Source organism: Gracilinanus agilis, chromosome 5 (assembly GCF_016433145.1).
Source record: "Gracilinanus agilis isolate LMUSP501 chromosome 5, AgileGrace, whole genome shotgun sequence".
NCBI lineage: Eukaryota > Metazoa > Chordata > Mammalia > Didelphimorphia > Didelphidae > Gracilinanus > Gracilinanus agilis.
In genome coordinates this window covers 275607658-275630031 of record NC_058134.1, presented here as the reverse complement: position 1 = coordinate 275630031, position 22374 = coordinate 275607658, and the positions used below count along the sequence as shown (strand labels likewise).

The following is a 22374-nucleotide window of genomic DNA, read 5'->3' as shown; positions in this document are numbered from 1 at the left end:
TTTTTATTTTTTAAATTTTAGGAAGATTTTCACATTCTAAAGCAGAAGATATTTTTTAAAATTTTAAAGGAAAAAGTATACATTTCTTTGAGTTATAATAAGAGGATTCTTTCCAGATGAGTAGGTCATGTCTCTGCTGATGTAGCCTAGTGTCTTGTTAATTTTGTTCATTTGTTTTTTTAAGCAACAAAATGACGTGATCTCATTTACTTAATAGTTAGCAGCCACCGCTTGGTCTTCTTCAGTCTACAATGATGCTGATAATAATAGCTAATATTTACATAAGCTGTTACTATGTGCCAGTCCCTGTACTAAGTGATTTGCAATTATTGTGTCATTTAATCCTTGCAATGACCCTGGGAGGTAGGTACTTTTATTATCTTCATTTTATAAATAAGACTGAGGCAGACAGCTTTAAGTGACTTACCCAGGATCACATAGTTAGTGTCTGAGGCTGAATTTGAACTGAGGTCTTTCTGACACTAGATTCGGTACTCTATCATTCCCTGTACCAGCTAGTTGCCTCCTTGGTAATTCATTCTGATTTTGTATCAGACTAGCTTAAGGTAACTTTTTTTTTTTAAACTCTTAACTATATACTTTTCTTTGGCCTTTTAAACCTTCATCTTAATTTCTGTGAGTCTTGTCTTTGTCTTGTGAAGGTTATTTGGAATTAATTTTCTATTCTTCTTGGCAGCCTCATTCAGTTATTGTGCACTGTGTATTTTGTTTTACAAGGATTTCTTGGGGAAAATAAGCAGTTAGTAAATAATTAATTAACAAACATTTACTAAGCATCTGCTATGGGCCTGGCACTGTGCTAAGCATTGGGGATACAAAAAAGAGGGTCCCTACCCCCAAGGAGCTCACAATTGAATGGTGACCCTTAAAAATAGCAACTATTACAAAATTTAGGTCCAGTCTGCAAAGTAGCAATTTACATTTCAATTCTGAGTCACTGCTTTTTGTTTTCTCTGGGTAGTTACATATTCTGCCATAAATTTGAGCTGTCATTCTAAATTTCTCTTCCTTGTCACTTTTAAGTTCCTGGAAAAGTTCTCTACCTATGGTTTCTGACTACTTGCTTCTAACCTCACCAGTCCTACTGATCCTATTCTGTCCAAAGTCATAACCAAGTTACTAATGGCTAAATTATATGACATTACTTTGTCTTTATCCTCTTTGACTCCTTTGTAATTTCTGATACAGTTAATCATACCTGCTCCTTTATGAGCTTCTGTGATACTACTTTCTTCTATTTCTCTCCACTTAACTTTACCTGACTAACCTGTTGGTTATATGGCATTTTATAGGCATCATCAGTCATTTGTCCCTTATCTGACCATAGATTTAATGGTACAGGGGAGTGGGAATGCCACACCAGAGGGGGAAGATATTTATTATTGTGAAAACAATTAAGATTCTATTCTACTTGGCCTTTCTAAGCCATCATCCACATAACTACTAAAATTATCTTACAAAGACACAAGCTATGTTCGAAAACTTCTATCAACTATTAATTCTAAGATAATATATAGATTGCTGAGTCTGGATCCAGTCTTGTGTTCGTTCTCTCTCTCTCTCTCTCTATCTCTCTATCTCTCTATCTCTATCTCTATCTTTCTTTGTTTCCTCTCTTTCTCTTTTTCCCCTCTTCCTCCAAACTTGTCATTTAATCATTATGGGAAATTCCATCTCCGGATCTATATATATTCTTTTTTTAATTTATATTCTTGGAGAGTTGTCTTAAACTATAACATTCAATTTTTTCAGACCAATAATTTGATGATGTCACTGGAATGAAATTCTGCTTTTTATAGATATCAATAAGCATATAACTAGGTACTCCTCTGCCAGTCCAGTGAACAAAGGAGGAAATGGTGGTAGTCAAAGCATAATCAAATAATCATACTCTCTTATTTAGAGAACTTTCTCCCTAATTTCTTTTAAGAAAACTAGCAATTTGATTCCCATTATACACGTGAGGTCATGTAAAACAATTCCGTATTAAAGGTTGTCATTTCTTGGTTTGCCATTCTCAAAAAAAATTGTGCTAATTTCTCTTTAAGTCTTTTACTTATGCTTCAGAAATGAACAGTATCTTCCTTGCCCATTAGTGAGATCAGACTCACTATTTGATAACCTTGGAATATACCATGAATAGGAGAAAGCAAAGCCCACTTATCCTCTGAAATAGTTACAGCAGGATATTTAGCAGATATAGCATTAAGTTACATAGATGATTTTCCTGCTTCTTTGTTGACCAAGATAGTATCCTAGTCAGAAGTCTGAGGGAGGTATTAGATCCCCTGAGCCTAGGAAGCTGCATCCAGAGCCTGAGCATTTAGACCCCCAAGTCAATTTCAGTGACCTGTAAAGAAAAATACTCCAGTCTTTGTGGAATTATGGTTTGCTAATAGTGTTCCCACCATACTCACCTCCTTGAAAAGTCCTAGATGATTATGGAGGCAGCATGATGCAAAGAGAAGAGTATTGAAATTGAAACAAGAAGACTTAAGTTCAAATTTAAGCTCCACCATTTACTTTTTTTTTTTTTTTTTTTTTAAACCCTTACCTTCCGTCTTGGAGTCAATACTGTGTATTGGCTCTAAGGCAGAAGAGTGATAAGGGTAGGCAATGGGGGGTCAAGTGACTTGCCCAGGGTCACACAGCTGGGAAGTATCTGAGGCCAGATTTGAACCTAGGACCTCTCCTCTAGGCCTGACTCTCAATCCACTGAGCTACTGTCATACCAATAGGGGGACTACCCCCAAATTGTTTTTTTGTCAATGCGGCTAGTTTTATCCATTTGTTTATCTATTTCTTTTATCTCCCCCCTCCCCCCCCAATTCCTAAAATTTTAGAAGTTGTCTATGTTTACAGATCCAGCGAAGAAAAAAGGCCAACTTTTTTTTTGCCGGACCTCAGGGGGAAATGTTAATTGGAATTTGGGAAATGCCATCTAAAAGTATATATATATTTTCTGTGGACACGTGGAAATTATCAAACTACATTTCCCGTGGTCCAACGGGTTTCCGTTTCTGGTTCTTTGGGCGTGGGAATGCCTGCGTCACCACGCAGAGGACAGTTTAAATGAGAGAATCGAAAGTAGTCTCGCCCTCTTTGGCTAGCAGGCAGGGAAGAGAGGAGAGGTAATAATAATGGAGGAGGCAGCAGTTTTGAATTATTACTGGCGCGTGGTCTAATGATTTATCTCTATCAGCATGGCTTTAATTAAACTACTAATTTCTATATTTATATCAGTCTTCATTATTTTTTATCGTAACACTACCCAGTTGCCCCTCCACCATTTACTTTTGCAAGATATGATTTGGGCAAATCATAACTTCTCTGAGCAATTTCCTCGCCTATAAAATGAGAATATCGGAGTGGATAATCTACTGTTCTGTGTGAATTTCTTTTCAAAATCACTTTAATGTAAAATTTATGAACTCCACCAAAAAAAGCTGTTTTTTTGCAGGGGAGGGAGTAATTTGTTTTGTTTTGCCTAAGGACCTACTGTGACTCACTACCAACAAAACTGAAAGCTTCATATATGGTGTACTTTCTAACTATTAATTATAAGGAGGTACATTGGACAGTGGGAAATATCTTGGATTTTAGAAAGGGAATGGATTTGACTCTCCACATTGCCCTTTACCACTTCACTTGTATTATAACTATGTTGTTAATCTTAACTTTTTCTATACTATTTCATTATCTATAAAATGAAGTGATTTGACTTAGACGACATCCACAACTATGATTTTATGTTTTATCTGAAATTATGTTTTAATTATTGTTGATTAGAGAGGATGTCACTTAGATTTCATTTTTAGATACATCAGTTTAGTTGAATTGACTTTTTTATATTATGTAGATTTGATTTTAGTATTCTGAGTGTTTATTACTATTGCTAAATATTACATGCCAAGAATATGCTTGACCATGTAAACAAAGCACACAAACAATTGTTTTTACTGACATTTATGTTAGATGAAAAGTAAAGTGAGGTGATTCATGTTGTCATGTTTGGAGCCTTCCTTGTTATAGGTACAATAAAAATACTTAGTCTCACAAAATTTGATCTACTTTTCTGAAACTGACACTAACCAACTACTTTTCCCCTAAACTATTTGTAGAGAAATTTTCTTTTTTCCTCTTTCTACTCTTATACTTCACATCTTTAACAAAACCCAAATACTGGTAGAAATGGTTTTGTTTATCTTTGGCTCTATATCATTTGCCAAAAGTAAATACTTCAAAATGTAGATTTCTAAACATAGAGAATTATGTGATACTATTCATAGTTATTGATTTTATTACTTTAGCCTCCTTAAAGGATTTTTTTAAATTGTCACTTCTTGGGAGATTGTTTATATGAACAGAAACATTGCATACCAAAGAAATATTCTTTGGCTTGTATCTTGTTTCTTTAGATGAACTGCTATTTAAATTTGAATTCGCAGTTAAATGTACTTATAAGCAATCCTTAACTTTCATTTGAACACCTCAGTATAGCACCTTTCACTTTTAAGTCATTCTTCTTTTCTTTAGTTTTGCCCTTGCCTTAGATTTTTCCTCAATCCCCAGACTATCTCTACTTGTAACATCACTAACCTTAGCTCCAGGCTAGGCCAAAGGCTCCAAATGAATCCCCTATATTCTACCAGATCCTTACCTATTTAACCAGTCCCTTTCCATATCTATCCCATTCTGTTCTTTGCCCCAGACCACTATGGTGTCTGTAAGAATGTGTTAATACTATCTTTCCTTTGAAATATGAATGAGGCTTTCATTATTTATGTAACCAAATATCTTATAAGCCCTTTCCTCATACAGAATTTTCTTTATGAAAATCCAGGTATTAAAAAAAAAAAAAAAAAAAAGGAAAATCCCTGGATGTGAAAAGGAAAGTATAATATCTATTCCAACTTTTCTCAAGTTAAAAAGGGGTGTGGGGAAGGAAAAAAAGAGGATCATTAGGGTATAAGCCAGGACTAAGAGAAGTTTGGGGGTATTTTCATGCATCAGAATGCATGAAAATTTCCATAGCTCTATACTATTAGTTCATCTTAGCCCATCCCTTTCCCTAATCTATGGAGTGCCCCAACCCATCAGTAAGCCTTCTACTGCAAAAGTGAAAAGCAATGGAATAAAATGTTATAACTGAATGCATTTTCCTGTGTTAAATGAGTAGTTATGGTTAGGTTCTTTAGTATCAAAAATATGGTGTTATGCTTCAAGAAAACAATGGATTAAATATGCTTTTGTAGCTAGACCTAGGAGTATAACAACCATATATAACAATGTTTCTGTGAGAAAACATATTTCTAGTTCTTAAAACCCAGCCAATATCAAAACTTTGAAATAGCATACATTCACATTTCCACAAACTAGTTCCCCTTTTAGAGGCAAAAATGAAAGAACTAAATGAATACCTCTTTAAATAATAGTTGCTGGGAAGTGGGAGGTGGGGGTTGGGGGGATGCATGGGTTTTAGCATAGGAGAAATAAGCCAAAAAGAAAATCAGAATAGATGGAAATTACTGTCCTGTAGTGCCTGAGTGCAAGAATGTGACATGGCAAAGAATGAGAACAAACTATTAAATAGCAACTATATAACAAATATGAGACTCATCTTGTGGAGGGTGATTTCACACATTCTGAAGATAAAATACCATCCATGTTTGTTGAAGTATTGAGAAATTCACAGGGTGAGAATAAACTTGTTCTTTATTTCCCAGGATGAAAAGACTGGGATATCAGGCTGGTTGATGGTTCTTTGGTAATAGGTTCAAAATATGGACAATTTTGATCCACACTGATGAAGAATGTTATCTAAATTGTGATGGAGATTTCTCAAACCCTCTAATTGCTGCCCACTTTATTATAATTAATTGATATAGTTTTAAAAAAATCAGTAGTAAAGTTCTTTAATTTGAAATGTTAGGTAGGAAATTAAGACCTTGTGGAGGACCAAGGAGTTTAATCTCCCCTTCCATGTCATGCCAAGTTCTGTGGATAGCAGAAGTATATATGGGAAATCAGTTTGGATAGGTAATACCAAAAAAAAAAAAATTATTTATGTATGGATTGTAGTACCAGAAAGACAGGCTCCTGGCCAAGGATTAACCAGTTCATGAAAAGTGGGGAAAATGTATTGAATTTTCTAGCTATGTTAAAGCCAGAAGATAAGATAGAAAAAGTCTCCATCACCTCTTTAGGAATCTTCTAGAAGAGAAGTCCTGGAAAAACAAAAAATTCAAAGTTTCCACAAAAAAATGCTGCAAACATTTAGAAGGAAATATTTTTAGTACAAAGGAACTGCAATCAAGATCACAAGATCTGACAGCATCTAAATTAAATGAGAAGAGATCTTGGAACATAAAATACCAAAATATATAGGCTTATCAGCAAGAATAACATACCCAGCAAATCTGAGTATAATCACTACATTATAGAAAATGAATTTTTAATGGAACAGAGGGCTGTCAAGTATTTCTGATGAAAAGAAACTACCCTGTGAGCCATCTGAGCAAAAGGTAGGAGGATTCCTAGTTCTATTCAGAAAAGTACATAACCCAAGATCTCATCTCCCTGCCTGGGAAAGTTGGTGAAGTGTTAACAGATATCATAAGGAACAAATACTGAATTCCTCTTCTGCTTTTGCCTTTGTTCACAAGGAGTCTTGTCTACAAAGCAGAAAGGACCTAATAAATATCCTACCTCTTCTTTTCTCGTGCTAATCTTTATACTGTGTGTCCTCCCTCCCCAGCACCGCAGCTCTGTTGAAATCCCACCTATCTAGCAAGACCCACAACTTCCTACCACATATTTGAAGTTACTTTTACTTCAGCCATCATTATATGGCATTTTACTTTGTACTTTTATAATTTACTTTGTGTTTTTAATGTTAGGAGTTGTTTGTCATTTCCCTTAGATTGTAAGTTTTAAAGAGTTTTCTATATGCATTCTTTTTAAGTGTTTATTGGATTACAGGTGAAAAGGCAGGAAAGACACCTAGCTGCTTTATATTCAGAATATATCCAAAAGAATTCAGTCCTAGTCACACACAAAAAATTTTTGCAGATGTGAGCCCAGTACCACTTATCTTTAAAAAAATCACACAACATTAGAAATGCTAGAGAACTAAAGACAGAACAGATAATCATGCTTCCTTCCTCTTGCAATGTATGTGGAGGACAGGGCATGGATTATGAATGTCAAGTATTCTATTATCCATGGTTCCTCTGTTGGTTTTTAGGGGAAGAGCAATATTAAGAAATAATATTATGTGAAAATACACATCAAAGCTATTTTTAAAAGCAAATACAAAAACTTGACAAAAGTGTCCTCCCTTTTTTCCCCTAAAATAAAAAAGATTCTGGAATTAATAAACCTTAACATTTATCCTTGGCAAAATTCTTAAATTATATGTAATCATGTGGAAAAAATAGAAGTGATTATTAGGAGCTAACATGTATTCTCTAAAAAGTCATGTTAAACTAAGGTATTTTTACCTTTTTGATAGGTTTACTGAATTGATAATGCAAGGAAATGACTTAGACATAGTATGTTTTAATTTTAGTGAGGCAGTGGTCATTGCTACTGTGGATTTTTTTTAATAGATTATGGGTAAAAAATTTTTGATTTGATGAATTCAAACTTGTTAAATAATTTTACCCTTTAGTGTTAACTGATGAATCTGTTATGGTACAGAGGAAAGTCTGTAATAAAGTGCCACATAGCTTTCTACTCTTGCCCCATCATAAGACCAGCCTTCTTATTTTACAGATGAGGAAACTGAGGCATAACTTCATTCTTTCAATTCTGTAGTAGAGATTCATAATTCTTTTCTTTGAGAACAGGGAAATGAGAATATGCAGAAAGAATTCCTTCCATTGGTAGAATATAGACTTTGTTTTCAGGCATGTCTGATTCTTTGTGAGCCCATTTGGGGTTTTCTTGGCACTCTACTAACTACTGAAATGTTTGCCATTTTCTTTTCCAGCTCATTTTACAGATGAAGAAACTGAGTCAAGTAGACTTACCCTGGGTCATACAAATAGGAAGTGTCTGGGGCTAGATTTGAATTCATGAAGATGAGCCTTCCTGACATATGTAGGATTTAAATTAATATCCAACATGCCAAGAATTGTTTTATAGAGTTTATTACTAATCACTTGAAGTAGAAAGAATAAAAAAGGAAATGGAAGTAAAAAAACCCCAATTATTTAACAAAATTAAGACCATGTGACTAAGTTCTCCTTGCCTATTTAAAAGGCCCGCTCCACCAAAACCACAACAGGAAGAGAAGAGGGAGAGGAAGGGCTACACCAAATTTATATCCTCCCTACATCAGCAGTAATGTGAGGAGAGTGAGTGGGGTGCTGGAAATTGTAGTTTTTAGGGTAACAGATTCTAATTACACATATGCCTGGTGTATGCTGTTACATCTAGATGTCTGTAGTTACTCTTAACTATATTTCCCTCTAAGGAGGTATTGATGAAAAGAATCAAGACCCAAGGAATATAGAACAGAGAGAAAACGCCAATTAAAAATAGCATGTGTTCTGTAGAATCAACTACGTGGAAAAGTCAGTCAGCTTGAAATGAGAGAAAACTTGGCTGCTTGGATCTAGCAGGGTAGGCTGCTCATCCTTTTACTCTCAGAACAATATTGGACAAGTCACTTCACCCCTCTGGACCTCAGTTGTAAAATATGTAAAATAAGGAAATTAGTCTATGCTCTCTGTGTAGTGTGAAAGGTAATTTTGGAAAGAAGAAACCGATTTGCAGCAAAGGGGAATTACATTATGTTGATACTACCGACACTGGTGTAAACCTGTTTCTTCTTTCCAAAATTCCCTTTCACAGTAGTTGACTCAACTTTAACTGTTTTCCAGAGATTTAATCAATATGATAAAGTTTAAATTGATATATAAATGTGAAGTATTATTACTAATGGGAAGCTGACCAAATTAAAAGGAATCAAACAAGTTGGAAGAGCTAGCAGACTTGCTAAAGAGAAAAGGACATTCAAGTGTGTTAACAATGAAAGAAATAACATGCTGTTTAAAAGGAATAAATGTAGGATTTTAGTTTTTAAAATGTCAGTTAAAGAAGTTGAGAATGAGTCAGGCAGCCTTGATAAATTTGTTTTGATTCTAGCATTAGTCCCAAATCTAGCCTCCAAATAAATTTATTAAATAAGCCACAATAAAAGTACTTTCTAATATTCAAACATTATTGTTACTTTTGCCTTTTCTCTAGCATACAGTTAGAGGGGTGGTAGGAAGAAGTCTTTCACTTTGACTAAAAACTTGATGTCACAAAAGACTGAGGGAGAACTTGAGAATCTAGATCCTAAGGCAGCTTGGGATAGTGAAAAGGCTAAATGTGGAGTGACTAATCAGTTTGTCCTCTTTCGCTTTCCTGAGCAATTTTCTCTTTTCCAGGTTTAAATATCTCCATTTCAACCAGTCCTCTGTACTAAGGTTTTAGGGAGGAACCTTCACCTTTTTTTTTTTTCCTTTAATTTCTTCTCACTATCTCTGTTCCCACACTAGTCTGTCTTAGAAGTATTACTAGTGAGGTCTCTATACTCCAATCCATCCTCTATACAGCTGTGTTTTATTTTACCGAGAGCATTTTTTTTGAACGATGTTACCCCCTGTTCATTAATCTCCATGGTCTCGCTGTCACCTCTCTTGAATCACAACCTGACTTCACTTACCTTTTCAGCACATGATTAACCTCCACACCATCTTTGGCCCAGCCAAACAGTTCTTACTGCTGCTCCATCTCCTGCCTCCATGCCTTTGCACTATTATTCCCTCATGCCTGGAGTGCACTTGCCACTTATTTCCTATTTTTAAGATCCCTCATTTCCTTCCAAATTCTCCTCAGATGGTATCTTCTGCGTCAATCCTTTTCTGATTCTCCCCCACTAGTCTTTCCTCTACAAAAAAAAAAATATTCTGTAGCAATTATGTATCTGTCCATAAAAATGTGTGTGTTTATGTGTGTACACACACACACACACACACACACACACACACACACACACACACTTATTCCTCAGTCGGATTGTAAGCCCCTTGAGAATAGGGACTTATTCTCTTTTCCCTTCTCCTCTCCCTCCCCAACTCTCACATTTAGAGGAGTTTTCTGACACATTGTAGGCACATAAGAAATGCTTAGTAATTGACCTTGCCATCTTGGTCTCCTTGCTTGACAGTGTTGTTTTTTAATGTACAAAACAGTATACCAGATATGCTCTGCCCAGCATAGAGTAAGACCCAGATATGGACCTAAATAGTAGATGTCACTTTTTAAGCAAATATATTGCACTTTTAATTTACGTGAACTTATAACTAACTGAACCAAAGCTCAGCTAATCCAAGCTGCCAGGTTGCCATGGTGTCTAGAAATTTCACTATAGTGTTACATATACTCTGGCTCTCCCTGGATCTATTAACCAGGGACAGAAGTGCATGGACTTCTCCCACTATGTTCCAGTTCCACAGAGAACCATTACAAGAGGACACCCACAAGTGGCATCAATGTTATTTTCTACTCCATTTCATCCTTATCTTCCAAACCCTGCAGAGGCTTTCATGTTCTGAGATTTAAATTTTTTTTTTTTCTAAATGGCATTCTATTCTTGTCCAGGAAAGTTCATAGGATCACAAGTCCAGAGCTAAAAAGGCTCAGAGGCTATCTATACCTAGTCCAACCCTTGCTTGCTTCAAATTAGGAAACTGAGGTTTCGACATTTTAAATGACTTGCCTCAAATCACAGTGATAGTAAATATCACAAGGGAATTTGAACCCAGATCTTCTAACTCTAGAACCAATATTTTTCCTTCCTCCTCACCTTACTTCTTGGTTAAAATACTAAAGGTTGGGGGCAGCTGGGTATCTCAGTGGATTGAGAGCCAGGCCTAGAGACGGGAGGTCCTAGGTTCAAATCTGGCCTCGGACACTTCCCAGCTGTGTAACCCTGGGCAAATCACTTGACCCCCATTGCCCACCCTTACCACTCTTCTGCGTTGAAGCCAATACACAGTATTGACTCCAAGATGAAGACAAGGGCCTAAAAAAATAAATAAATAAAAATAAAATACTAAATGTTATTTGCCTTCAAAACAGTCTTTGCTCTGAGATTGCCCCAAATTAATGTCAGAGGTTGAAGAGAGGTGCGATATTCTGAATTATTTTAAAACAGTCATAAAGATCTGGGAGCTTTTATGTACTGTAAAATCAATATAAATTGATATTGTGACATGGCAGCCAAAACTTTTATTCCTTTCTTAGGCTACATTAAAAAAGACAGTATTCAGAATAAAAAAGATATTCTATTTTATTCTGCTCTGGTCTTCTCATATCTGGACTACTATCTCATGTTCATTTTTAGACTATGAAAATGAGATTAACTCTCCCCTGCCCATTTTTAGATTTAATCATCAGAAGCATATACAACCCACTTATCCTGTGACCTACATATGCAATAGTGAGCGATGAGTCAGAATCAACTAACTGACCCCTGGGCAGTCCTAAGCAAAACTTCAGCTGTAATTGGTCCATGTAAAGTGGGAGGAAGGCACAGGAAGTGACAAAAAGAATAGTCTTTAAAAGTGGCAAGAACTTCCTTGAAGGAGGTCTTTGGGCCTTCAACTTGACCCTGGAGGAGCTCCTGCTTGGAACCTCAAACTGCTCTTAAATTTTCCCTTAGAACTACCACGTGGGTGAGTGAAAAAGACTGACTTCCTTTTCCTAGGTTTTCCTGGAGCTACTAGCCTCCAGAGAGGCCTCCTTGTCTTAGAGGGGGCCTCATGGCTAAAACCCTTGTTTAATTTACCTCTGGGCCCCCTTTGCTGAGGCCTCTGAAGCCCTGCCTGGTTCGGACCAGGCCGGGGTAAAGTTAAAGTAAGTAAAAATTTTGCACAAAGAACAAGAAAACCAGCAGGTGGTACAAAGGCTAGAAATGTAGAGATATCTTTAAAAATTTAGTAGCTCATAAACACATATGGTACTATAAATCACGTCATAAAAGAAAAAATTCAGACTTCTTCTCTAGTACAAAGGGAGGACCAAAAAATTTAACAGACCTGTAGGGTTAGAGGCACAGCACCCCTAACTCCTGTGATGCGGAAGGGATACCTATATATGCAAACATTTGTGAGGAAGGTCGACATCTCAGATTTTTACCACTAGAGAATTCCCTATTTAATACAGAATTTTAAAACTATAATAAAGCTCTTTATTATGGAACCAACTAATTCAGTTTCACAATAGTGAAAAAGGTGATATTCAAGTTAATTTGTATTCCCTGAGAACTCACTAAATATAAATTTGAGGTAGACACTCAGGATATTACCCAGCTCAAGTTCTTTTTATTGTTCAGTTTTTTTAGTCACGTCTGACTCTTCATGATTCACTTTGGGGTTTTCTTGGCAAAGATACTGGAACGGTTTGTCATTTTCTCTCCATCTCATTTGACAGTTAAAGAAACTGAGGCAGAAAGAGTTAGGTGATTTTTCCCAGGGTCACAAAGCAAGTGTCTAAGGCCATATTTCAACTCAAAAAGATCAAGTCTTCCTGACTGGCACCATTTATATTCTCCCTATTAGTCTCATGCATACACAGTGATTTAAAGTTATTCAAAATGGGTTGAATGAAGCGTGTCTTTATTTTATCTTTGACCATTTCAAAGAAGAGATATCCATACTTAGCCCATTTGCTTCCAACCTTTTCCAGAGTCTTGCAGAATCCCTTTTCTCTCATGGATTTTTCCCCTTGTCATTAACTGCTTTTTGCATGTATTTATTCTGCATACATGTACATACTGTCTCAACAGATAAAGTGAAAGCTTCTAGCCTAGCACTTGATAGTTGTTTTAAGAATACTGACTTATTGCTAACAGAACTCACTCAAATCTTTCTAATCCTTAAAAAAAAACTTCATAATTCTGACCCCTCTATCTCATCTTTTTTTTTCTTTCAGTGGTCAACTTTTTAAAAAGCTGCCAACACTGGATATTTGTACTTCTTTACTATTATCTCTCCCCAGTCCTTTGTATTTCTGCCAGTTTAATAAAATATAGTTAAGCTGCTTTAAAGTAACCAAAAGTTTTCAGTTGTCAAAAACCAGTGAATTTTTTCCCAGACTTCCTCACTTGTGACTTCTGCAACTTTCTCTATTAGAGCATTAGAATGAGTGTTCTTAGCTGACTCCTTATCCTCTTCAAGAGTCTATTCTTGACCCCTTTTGCTCTACATTCTTGGCAGTCTCCTTCTCCAGGCTTCAACTACCACCTCTGTGTCTACTGATAACTTCCAAATGTATATCTGTCCTGCCCTCTCTTCTAAGCTCCAGACTCACACCCACAGCTTACCCAATAGACAATGCTACCACAAGCTAACCTCACTATTTTCTGACAACAAGCAGATGTACCTCTTTCTGATTTCACTATTCCATCTGCTGCCTTATGCAGCCTGCACTGTCCAGTGGCATGTTGCTGTCACTTCTTCATTGCCTGAGGCACCAAGAAGAAGCTCTGTGGAGCCCTCACATGATTGATCCTATTGGATAACCTTCTTTTTCTGTGACAAAGAAAATCTCATTTTTTCTTACTATTGAAGGACCTTCCAGTGTCTCATTCTATTCAGAATCAAACATAAGCTACTCAGGGACTGAATCAAGGTCAGCTGAGAACAACTTGGAACATGATGACAAATGCTCATAGAAAGTGAGTCTTCTACATAGAGTTAAGATAGTGAATTAAGGAGGTTGTTAAGAAAGCTGTCAGTAGTACCTGGAACAGCTATCAGTGCCACCAGGCTCTATTGCTACAGACCTGGACCAGGTACTCCCTGGACAAATGGCTGCCAGATGGGGCCAGGTAGCCACCCTGTCATTAGGCAGGTGCTGTCAGGCTTGAGCTGAGCAGGTTGTTCATCTACTACTGGATTCATCTCAAATGTGGCATCTATGCTAGTCTGGTCAGTCCACTGCTGTCCTGGGTTCCCCCTTTGCTGGGCAACTAGTCTTTTTCTCAGTCACTGGCTAGGTTGGGTGGTACTATGCTTTTCTTTAGCTAGAGTGTTATCATACTTTTGTCAGCTAGACTACCACAGAACTCTTTATGCTAGACCAAGATCTTTTTATGCTAGACCAAGATCCTTATCCAAGGAGAGGCAGAAGCTGCTTCTTCCCTTTGACTACCTCAGAGACCTAGCTCTGAGGTTTTGTTTGTCACATTCATACAGGACATGAGAGAAGACTTGCCTCCCTCATCAAGTTTGTTTTTTGTTTTTGTTTGTTTTTTGTTTTTTTTGTTGTTGTTGTTTTTTTGTTCAGTAGCCCCTTATCTCTCTAAGCTATTCCATATTGCCTTAGGCCAAGCAGTCAACATTTTTATGTCATAGACCCTTTTGGCAGTCTGATAAAGCCTATGGACTCCTCAGAACTTTTAAATTCACAGCTGAAGAAAAGATACATTTTAGTTGTGAGTTAGTGAAAATAAATTTAATTTTTTTTGCCTATCCACATTCATGGCCTCCTCTTTCCCCACAACCTCCTCCAAAATCTGTTTATTGGTTTAAGGACCAAGACTGAACCACTGCTTTAAGATAATTTCTTTCAGTCAAGTGTTTTAAACTCCCATACTTATTTTTAACATGTCAATATGATTTATAATAATGATTTTCTGACATTTTGTGATACATGTTCTTTCCCTCCTTCCCAAGACAACAGGTAATAAAATATAGGTTGTACGTGTATTCTCATACAATGCGTATTTCCATGGTCATCATGTTGTAAAAGAAGATACATATACAACTAGAGAAAAATTCGTGAAAGAAGGTATGCTTCAATCTGCATTCAAAATCCTTTAGTTCCTTCTATCATGGTGGATGGCCTTTTCCCTCATAAGTTTATTGGAATTGTCCTGGATCCTTGCATTACTAATAATAATTAGTTCATTCATGTTTGATCATCATACATTGTTGTTACTACTGTGTACAGTGTTCTCTTTATTTTGCTCACTTCACTTTGCATGTGTCTTTCCAGGTTTTTTGGTGATTATCTTGTTCTTCATTTCCTATGGCATGATAGCATTCCATTATGATCATATACCCCAACTTGTTCAGCCATTCTTCAATTGATGGACATCCCTTCAGATTCCAGTCCTCCCTCCCTCATACTACTTTGCAAAAGTATAAATATAGTCTATGCCTTCATTTCCTTGCTGAGGCATCTTCATATGCAGTTAAGGTATTAAAGGTAAAAACCTTTTTAGAGTGAGGATTTCTGTTTTCATTCTGAAGATTTCCCCTTTACTTTTGAAAGTCTCTTGTCTTTTTAGCCTTTAAAAACCTTAAGTCTCACTTGGGACATCCATCCACTTTACAGTTACATAAGGAAATGTTCATGATTATTATTGTCAATCCTATAATAATAAAATTTTTAAAAATTAAGATAATGAATAACATTGAGTATTCCATTGGAGATTTGCTTATTGGAAAAAACCCAAGTTCCTTAGTTTTACATGTCCAGCAATTCATTTTGCTCCCTTCATATAATATACTCTAGCTATTATTTTGTAGTCTCCAGGCTCTTCCCTTTTATTTCCCCAGTCAGTACAGTGCTAACTCAGTCTTTCTCTTCTCAATTTACACCTTTATCCTAGGGAACTTCAAAATACATATTGATACTTGATACTTTCTCAACCACCCTAACTTAACAGTTCTTAAACTTTCTCATTTCAAATGGCCTATTCTTCCACTCAACCTCAGCCATATACAAAGATACTCTTGATCTTACATCACCTGTAGATATACCATTTCCATTATCAAGAATTCTGAAATGCCTTTATATCAGGGGTCGGCAACGTTTGGCTCTTGAGCCATATCTGGCTCTTTTGAGGGCCAGATATGTCTCTTTCTGAAGGAGCCATAAAGTCAATTTTTTTTCAGGCACAGTCACAGGAGCACGCACTGTGAGCACTGTACGACTCTCATGAAATTACATTTAAAAAAATGTGGCGTTTATGGCTCTCATGGCCAAAAAAGTCGCCAACCCCTGCTTTATATATGATCACAATCAATTGTCATTCCACCTATTTTTTTGCCTTGCCACGCCAAACTCGTCTCCATCTTCACCATGACCTAATTCCTTGACCTCTCAATTCTTTTACAAGCTTTCACTAGCTATTGTTTTCCTCATAATTAACTCTTTGATGAACCAACTGAGTAACAACAGTCTTATCCTGCCAAGCTATAGCCTTGGATCATTCCCACCAATTGATGATATTGCTCTTCCTCACATGCTGCCAAATAAAGCTGGAGAAAATAAAAAACTGTATAGCCTGGGTCCACTACAGATTTATATTGCATAACCTCAAATGGGCAAGGCAATCTTTCATATCCTCCTAATTCACTAACATTCCACTCAAAACAATGACTCTTAAAACTTTTCCAAACCTTCCATGACTATAGTTCTCAACATCTCAGCTGAGAACCTTGCTTCATATTTTATAGGAAAAAATTGAGGCCATTTGATGAGAGCTCCCTTTATCTCATGTTACCCAGATGCTTTCTGCCAGATATCTCTTCTTTCACCCCTGTCTCACACAAAGAGGTAGCCTTTCTCTATCCTAAGGCAACCCCCTCTACATGTACAAGTAATCTCCTTCCATCCCATCTTCTTTAGCATATTGCTCCTTCCATGATCCCCCTCCCTCTCATTTTAATCTCTCCTTGTCTATTGGCTTCCTTTCTGCAAACAAATATACTCATGCCTCCCCTTCCTCCATCCTCCAAGAACCTTTACTTGATTCATTCATCCTCAACAGGTCTGTCATCCTATCTTCTCTTTTGTGACTAAATGCCTTGAAAAGATTGTCTATAATCAATGTTCCTATTTCCTTTTCTCTGAAAAGTTAGATAGGTTTTGTCTTTTTCTAACTCCTGATAGTTCAGCTTCCAACTGTATCATTCAACCAAAACTGCTCTTTCCAAAGTTACTAATGATCCCATATTTGCCAGCTCGAATGATTTTTTTCTCAGGCCTCATCCTTGATCTCTGTAGCTTTTGACTCTTCTTCCTCTTATTTTTGATACACTCTTCTCTCAATTTCTATGACACTACTGTATATTGGTTCTCCTTGATCTTCATCCAGGTGATGCTCAGTAACAATATGTAGCTCCCAGGGTTCTGTGCTAGGGTCTCTTCTAAGTATTATTTCACTTGGTGAACTTATCAACTCCCATGATTCAGTTATCATTTTTCTTCTGTTGGTTCTTAGATCTACTGCCTATAATTGTATTCATTCCCCCAAAACTTTCCCCCTTCTTAGCTTTCCTATTACTGACCATGTTATAAAAAAATAAGTAATCTGTGTGTGTCTAGAAGTCAATTAGGGTGTGAGGAAGGATGAAGGGGATATAGGTGATTTATAAGGTGATTGGGGAAGGAATAAAGGTAAGGGAAGGTATATAGGAGATAAGGGAAGTGGGGTATGTAGGAGAGGGCAGCTCAAACAGGTTTATTCACAGAGGCTAGAGACAGAGGATATTGGGGAAATAGGCTGGACCCTTCAAGCAGAGAAGGTATCCCTATGATGTAAAGGAGTTTGGGCCAGTCAGAAATGTTTAGATTTAGGTGAAGGATTTTCTCTTGTTTCTAAAATCCCTCAGGGAGGAGTCGAAAGGGCTCTTCCCTGCCAGTCAAACTGATCACTGCAGGAAGTCTCTGGTAGGTACTTCCTCCCAAGATGGATGCCTGTAGTTCCCCTCAAATAATAAAAGAAAATGATTCCTTCTCTCTTTAGCCCTTGCCTTAATCTTCGATATAATGATTCACCAGAGGCTTTGAGTAGGTAACAAGGGGATTTATTAATCTTGGGTTAATCAGAGGGAAAGAGGTTCAGGATTTTCTAACTGCTGCTAGGGAGAGGGGTGATGGTGGGGGATGGGTCGCAGAGAGGTTTAAACTGAGAGAACCTGCTCTCCCAGTCAGGAAGATTTGACTGCCCTTTAAGTAAAGTCTTTATCAAATCACTAAAATTAGGGGTAACTTATTTGAGGATACTCTACTTGTCTATAAAAACTAAACCCACAATGTCCAATCACCAAGCCCTCCCTTCCACCCAGGGCCCAAAGGAAATTCGGGGTAAGGGGAGGGATGTAGATGGAGAGATCAGGGAGAGGTCCAGAGAAATGAATGAGATAGATCTAAATTTTCCCAAGACAAAATAATAAGCACAGGCCAAGGCCGGAGCAATCGAAGCCAACAGGCTAAGCCAAAGCAAAAGCCTCCAGCCACAACAAAAGCCAGAAGGCAAAAGCCTCATCAGTTGGAACTTCACCTCTATTTATAGCTTCAAGTTCCAACTGACTTTCTGAAGATTCTAAGACTTTCAACTGACTTTTTGTGACCTTTAGAAATTACAGAAGCAAAAAGTTTCTGTTAGCCACCTTGCATTACAACCATTATCCTCTCAATCACTCTCTCACACTTCCATATCCAATCTGTTGCTGTCGTGTTGATTTTTTTTCTTTGTAACATCACTCATTTATACCATCTTTTCAACTCTCACTTTGCAATCACTATGGTGCAAGCCCCAAGGACTATTGAAGTAGCGCATTAGCCTCCCTTCTTTCTTTCTGCATTCTAGGCTGCCTCTCAGCTTATAGGATTGATCTCCCTGAAAGTGCAGATCCTACCATGCCATCTCTATTCTGTAGACTCCAGTGGGGAGGGATTGTAACAGGGATGGATGTTGGGGAGAGACTACTCCACCAGGATGCCAGTGGTGACACAAACAAAGCATAGAAATGAGGAGGAGGGCAAGATAAGAATGGATAAACTAATACAGTCTACTTTGGCTAGAAGGTAAAAGTATATGAAGGGCAATAGAATGAGATCTAGCTGAGGAAGGTATGTTGATACCGTCCTCTGGAGGTATTAAATGCTTCTGTGTTAGAAATTTATATTTCATTCAGATAAGAAGAAGTTCACTGAAGATTCTTAGAAAGGTAACATGAAGATGATTCTAGCAATAGTATATATTAGAGAGGGTACAGACTGGAGCAGAAAACTAGTTTTAAGAAGCTTTTCTTATAGTATAGGTGAGAAGAGATGAGGGTAGAAATAGAAAGGAGAGCAGATCAATGAAAGAGATGTTGATGGAGGTAGAGTCTACAGGCCTAAAGAAGTGATTAGGAGGCACCTAGGTGGCTCAGTGAATTGAGAGTCAGGTCTAGAGACCTGAGGTCCTGGGTTCAAATATGACCTCAGAACTTCTTAACTGTGTGACCCTGGGCAAGTCGCATAGCCCCAATTTCCCAGCCCTTACTGCATTCTAAGATGGAAGATAAGGGGTGGATTTGAGGGTTGTTTTTTTTTTTTTTTAAGAACTGATTAGATGATGAGATAAAGATCTGAGAGTAAAAGATGACTTTGAATTAACATCAAAACAATACTGAACTTAATTGAGATTTTCTGGTTTGCTTTTTCAGATTTCAATGTCTAGCTGAATCTCAGGGTTTATTATTTTGAATATTAGTTTACTGTTTTTTAAGGTATTCTAAACATTATTGCTATTTTAATTTCTGGATGCCATTCTGCTATTAAAAAGGTTTTTTTGGGGGGGGGGTATAGATAAATGTGTCATTTCCTCCCTCTTCCATTATTTTGAGGCCAAAAATAGACTTGAGATACTGTGGTACATTTTCTTATCATGTGCTACAGTATGGTGACAACTTGTGTTCCTTAGTTTTCACCCAGTCTTTAAATAACTGATATTTTATAGTTAAACTGCATAGCTATTTAAACACTTTCTGTCTTTGAATAACAAGTATATCCTCTTTTCACCCATGGCCTTTACTATAGAGGAAATAAAAGTTGTCATATTGGATCTGGCAAGCCTAATGTTTTTCTTTTGAGAGTAACAGCAAAGAACATGTGGGAATGTACTTTTATGCTTTGCCTTCCATCAACTATTAAAGAATTAGAAAAATAACCCTCAAAGCATTATATTTTATGCTTATTAAGGGTTTACCATGCACAGATTCCTCTGTCATTTAAAATTACTTCTTTACCTGCACTAATTCTTGGGGCAAGAGGTTACAAGACCTGCTATGGAAAGTTGTCCTTCCTGCCATTTGTCTTAAATTTTCTTCCAAGTTTTAAAGTGTGCTCTCTTAGTATACTGGAACTTATCTGGGTTCATCTTATCCATTCCAGTCCTCCTATCTCTGCTTTTATCTTTCCAAATGGATGACTCCTAAGGGTTTTTATTATGTATCGCTCCATGCAGAGAAAGAAGCTCCTTCATCATTTTATTTTCCTCTTTCTGGCTTTTTTCTCCAGCTCCTAAATTTTTCTTGAGGATATAGCTAATAAAAACCACATAGCATTATTTGAGATGTGATGTAGACTGCTACTTCTTCTGTGATACATGAATAGCTGAAATTCTATTAATTATATTTCTATAACTCTTCAGGGAAAGTGGTGAAACTTATAGAGACATATGGCCACCTCTGAGATTTTATGTTAACCTTAAACATTTCCTAGTCAAATGTAGATAAAATACAGCTAGGAGAAAATATAAATGAAGCAAAACTAGATAATACATTGGGGCTTTATTAAAAAATGACATTTTTCTTATGTTTAAGAGAATTTGCAAAATATCTTCTGTTAGTAAATGTTTTGTTGCTGTTTCTCCATGTAATCTTTCTTCTCCCCACTAATCATGATTTGCCTTTAAACATGACCAGGCCCTTTAAAAAAATTACTCGTTGGTTGTCATAGCTACTAATTGGAGCAGTGAATAGAGTGCTGACTTTAAAGTCAGGAAGACCTAGATTCAAGTGTTGCCTGACTCATACTTGACTGAACAGGAGCTTCCTCTCCTTGCCCCAGGCAGCTCACAGAACCTAAGTTGCAGAGTAGGTTTTGGAAAGAGCAGTTTACTCATTGAGTGTTTTGCCAAGACAAAAAATTACTACCAACCCTGTCCAAATTATTGCTTATGTTGATGAATGGATCCAGTTCAGTTCAGCAGCTCTATGGAGCGAAGACCTGCTATATTGTTAACACTGTGCTCAATGCTACTCGAGAAGGTTACAAAAGGATTATAACTTTCACCCCTCCACTATCAATAGTGGTTATTTGGAGGGTTTCATTAATCGTTCTTTATACATAGTGCTTTTTTCCCCTAATAGCTTTGAGTGCTTCACCATAATTTTCAGGAATCCTTTGAGGTTGTTAAGAAAAAGTTCCTTTATTGAGTGTTCCTTTATTGCCTGGAGAATGATTTTTGTTTTAAGCCAGTTTCCTTTTAACAATTTTTTTTCTTTTCTTTTCTAGGTATTTAGTGGATAGTCGTTGGTTCAAACAGTGGAAAAAATATGTTGGGTTTGACAGTTGGGACAAATACCAGATGGGAGATCAGAATGTGTACCCTGGTCCCATTGATAATTCTGGACTCCTTAAAGGTTAATTATTATTATCTTCTTTAAGTAAGGCTGTTGATGTGTTAAATGAATTAATAAATTAGATATTTCTTTGTATTATAGATTTTACATTAGACCTAAAGTACTGAAGTATTCTATATCACTGATTATTTTTTATGATTATAAGTTAGTATTTTATTTTGAAAGAATATAAGTACTTTATTAACATTGTACCTATTTTGAATAGGTAATATGAATTTGAATAGGTAATATGAAATAAATGAGTAAGCCTACTTTAATGATATCCCAATCTATCTGATTTATCTATGTCCCTTTTATAAAAATACCACCACCATCTCATCCCTGTGGCCTCAGGAACAGATTTCTCTCCCTTAGTGCTAAAGCTTAGTTATCTTTCTTACCTCCCTTTCCATCCCACCCACCCCAACCCCTCCCAGCCTAAGATCTCAACCCTGACCTTTTCCTCACATCTGCTATACCAAAGCCAGTTCTATTCAAGGATTTAATATTGATTGAAATGAGAAATTGTAATCCTACGTGACTCTCCTATTATTGTATCCCTCTCATTTCATCCTGTTCTTCCATTAGCCATTTCCCCCCTCCAGCCCTTACTTTCTACCTTTCCAAGGCCTATTATGGTATTCTTACACCTTCACCCTCCAGGTCTTTTTGTGCCCTCTTCCCCCTGGTTTATGTTTGTTTTTTCCTGAAATGTGATGAATTTTAATCTAGCCATTTATTTAATTAAAAACTCACATTTATATAGCATTTTAAAGTTTAAAAGATGCTTTCCTTACATCATCTTCTTGAGGAAGAATATAATAAGCATTATTATCCTCATTTTACAGATGAAGAGACCTGAAGTTCAGGGAGGTTGAATAATTTG

General features: G+C 36.7%; 1 protein-coding gene across 4 annotated transcripts in view; it reads left to right on the top strand.

The window, feature by feature from the left end:
- USP15 (ubiquitin specific peptidase 15) overlaps positions 1-22374 on the top strand; it is a 152189-nt gene that overhangs the window by 19552 nt on the left and 110263 nt on the right. For all 4 annotated transcript variants that reach the window (XM_044678074.1, XM_044678072.1, XM_044678077.1 and 1 more), the window contains exon 2: positions 21382-21509. In XM_044678074.1, the coding sequence (XP_044534009.1) occupies positions 21382-21509 (128 nt within the window). The remainder of the gene's footprint in view (positions 1-21381; positions 21510-22374) is intronic.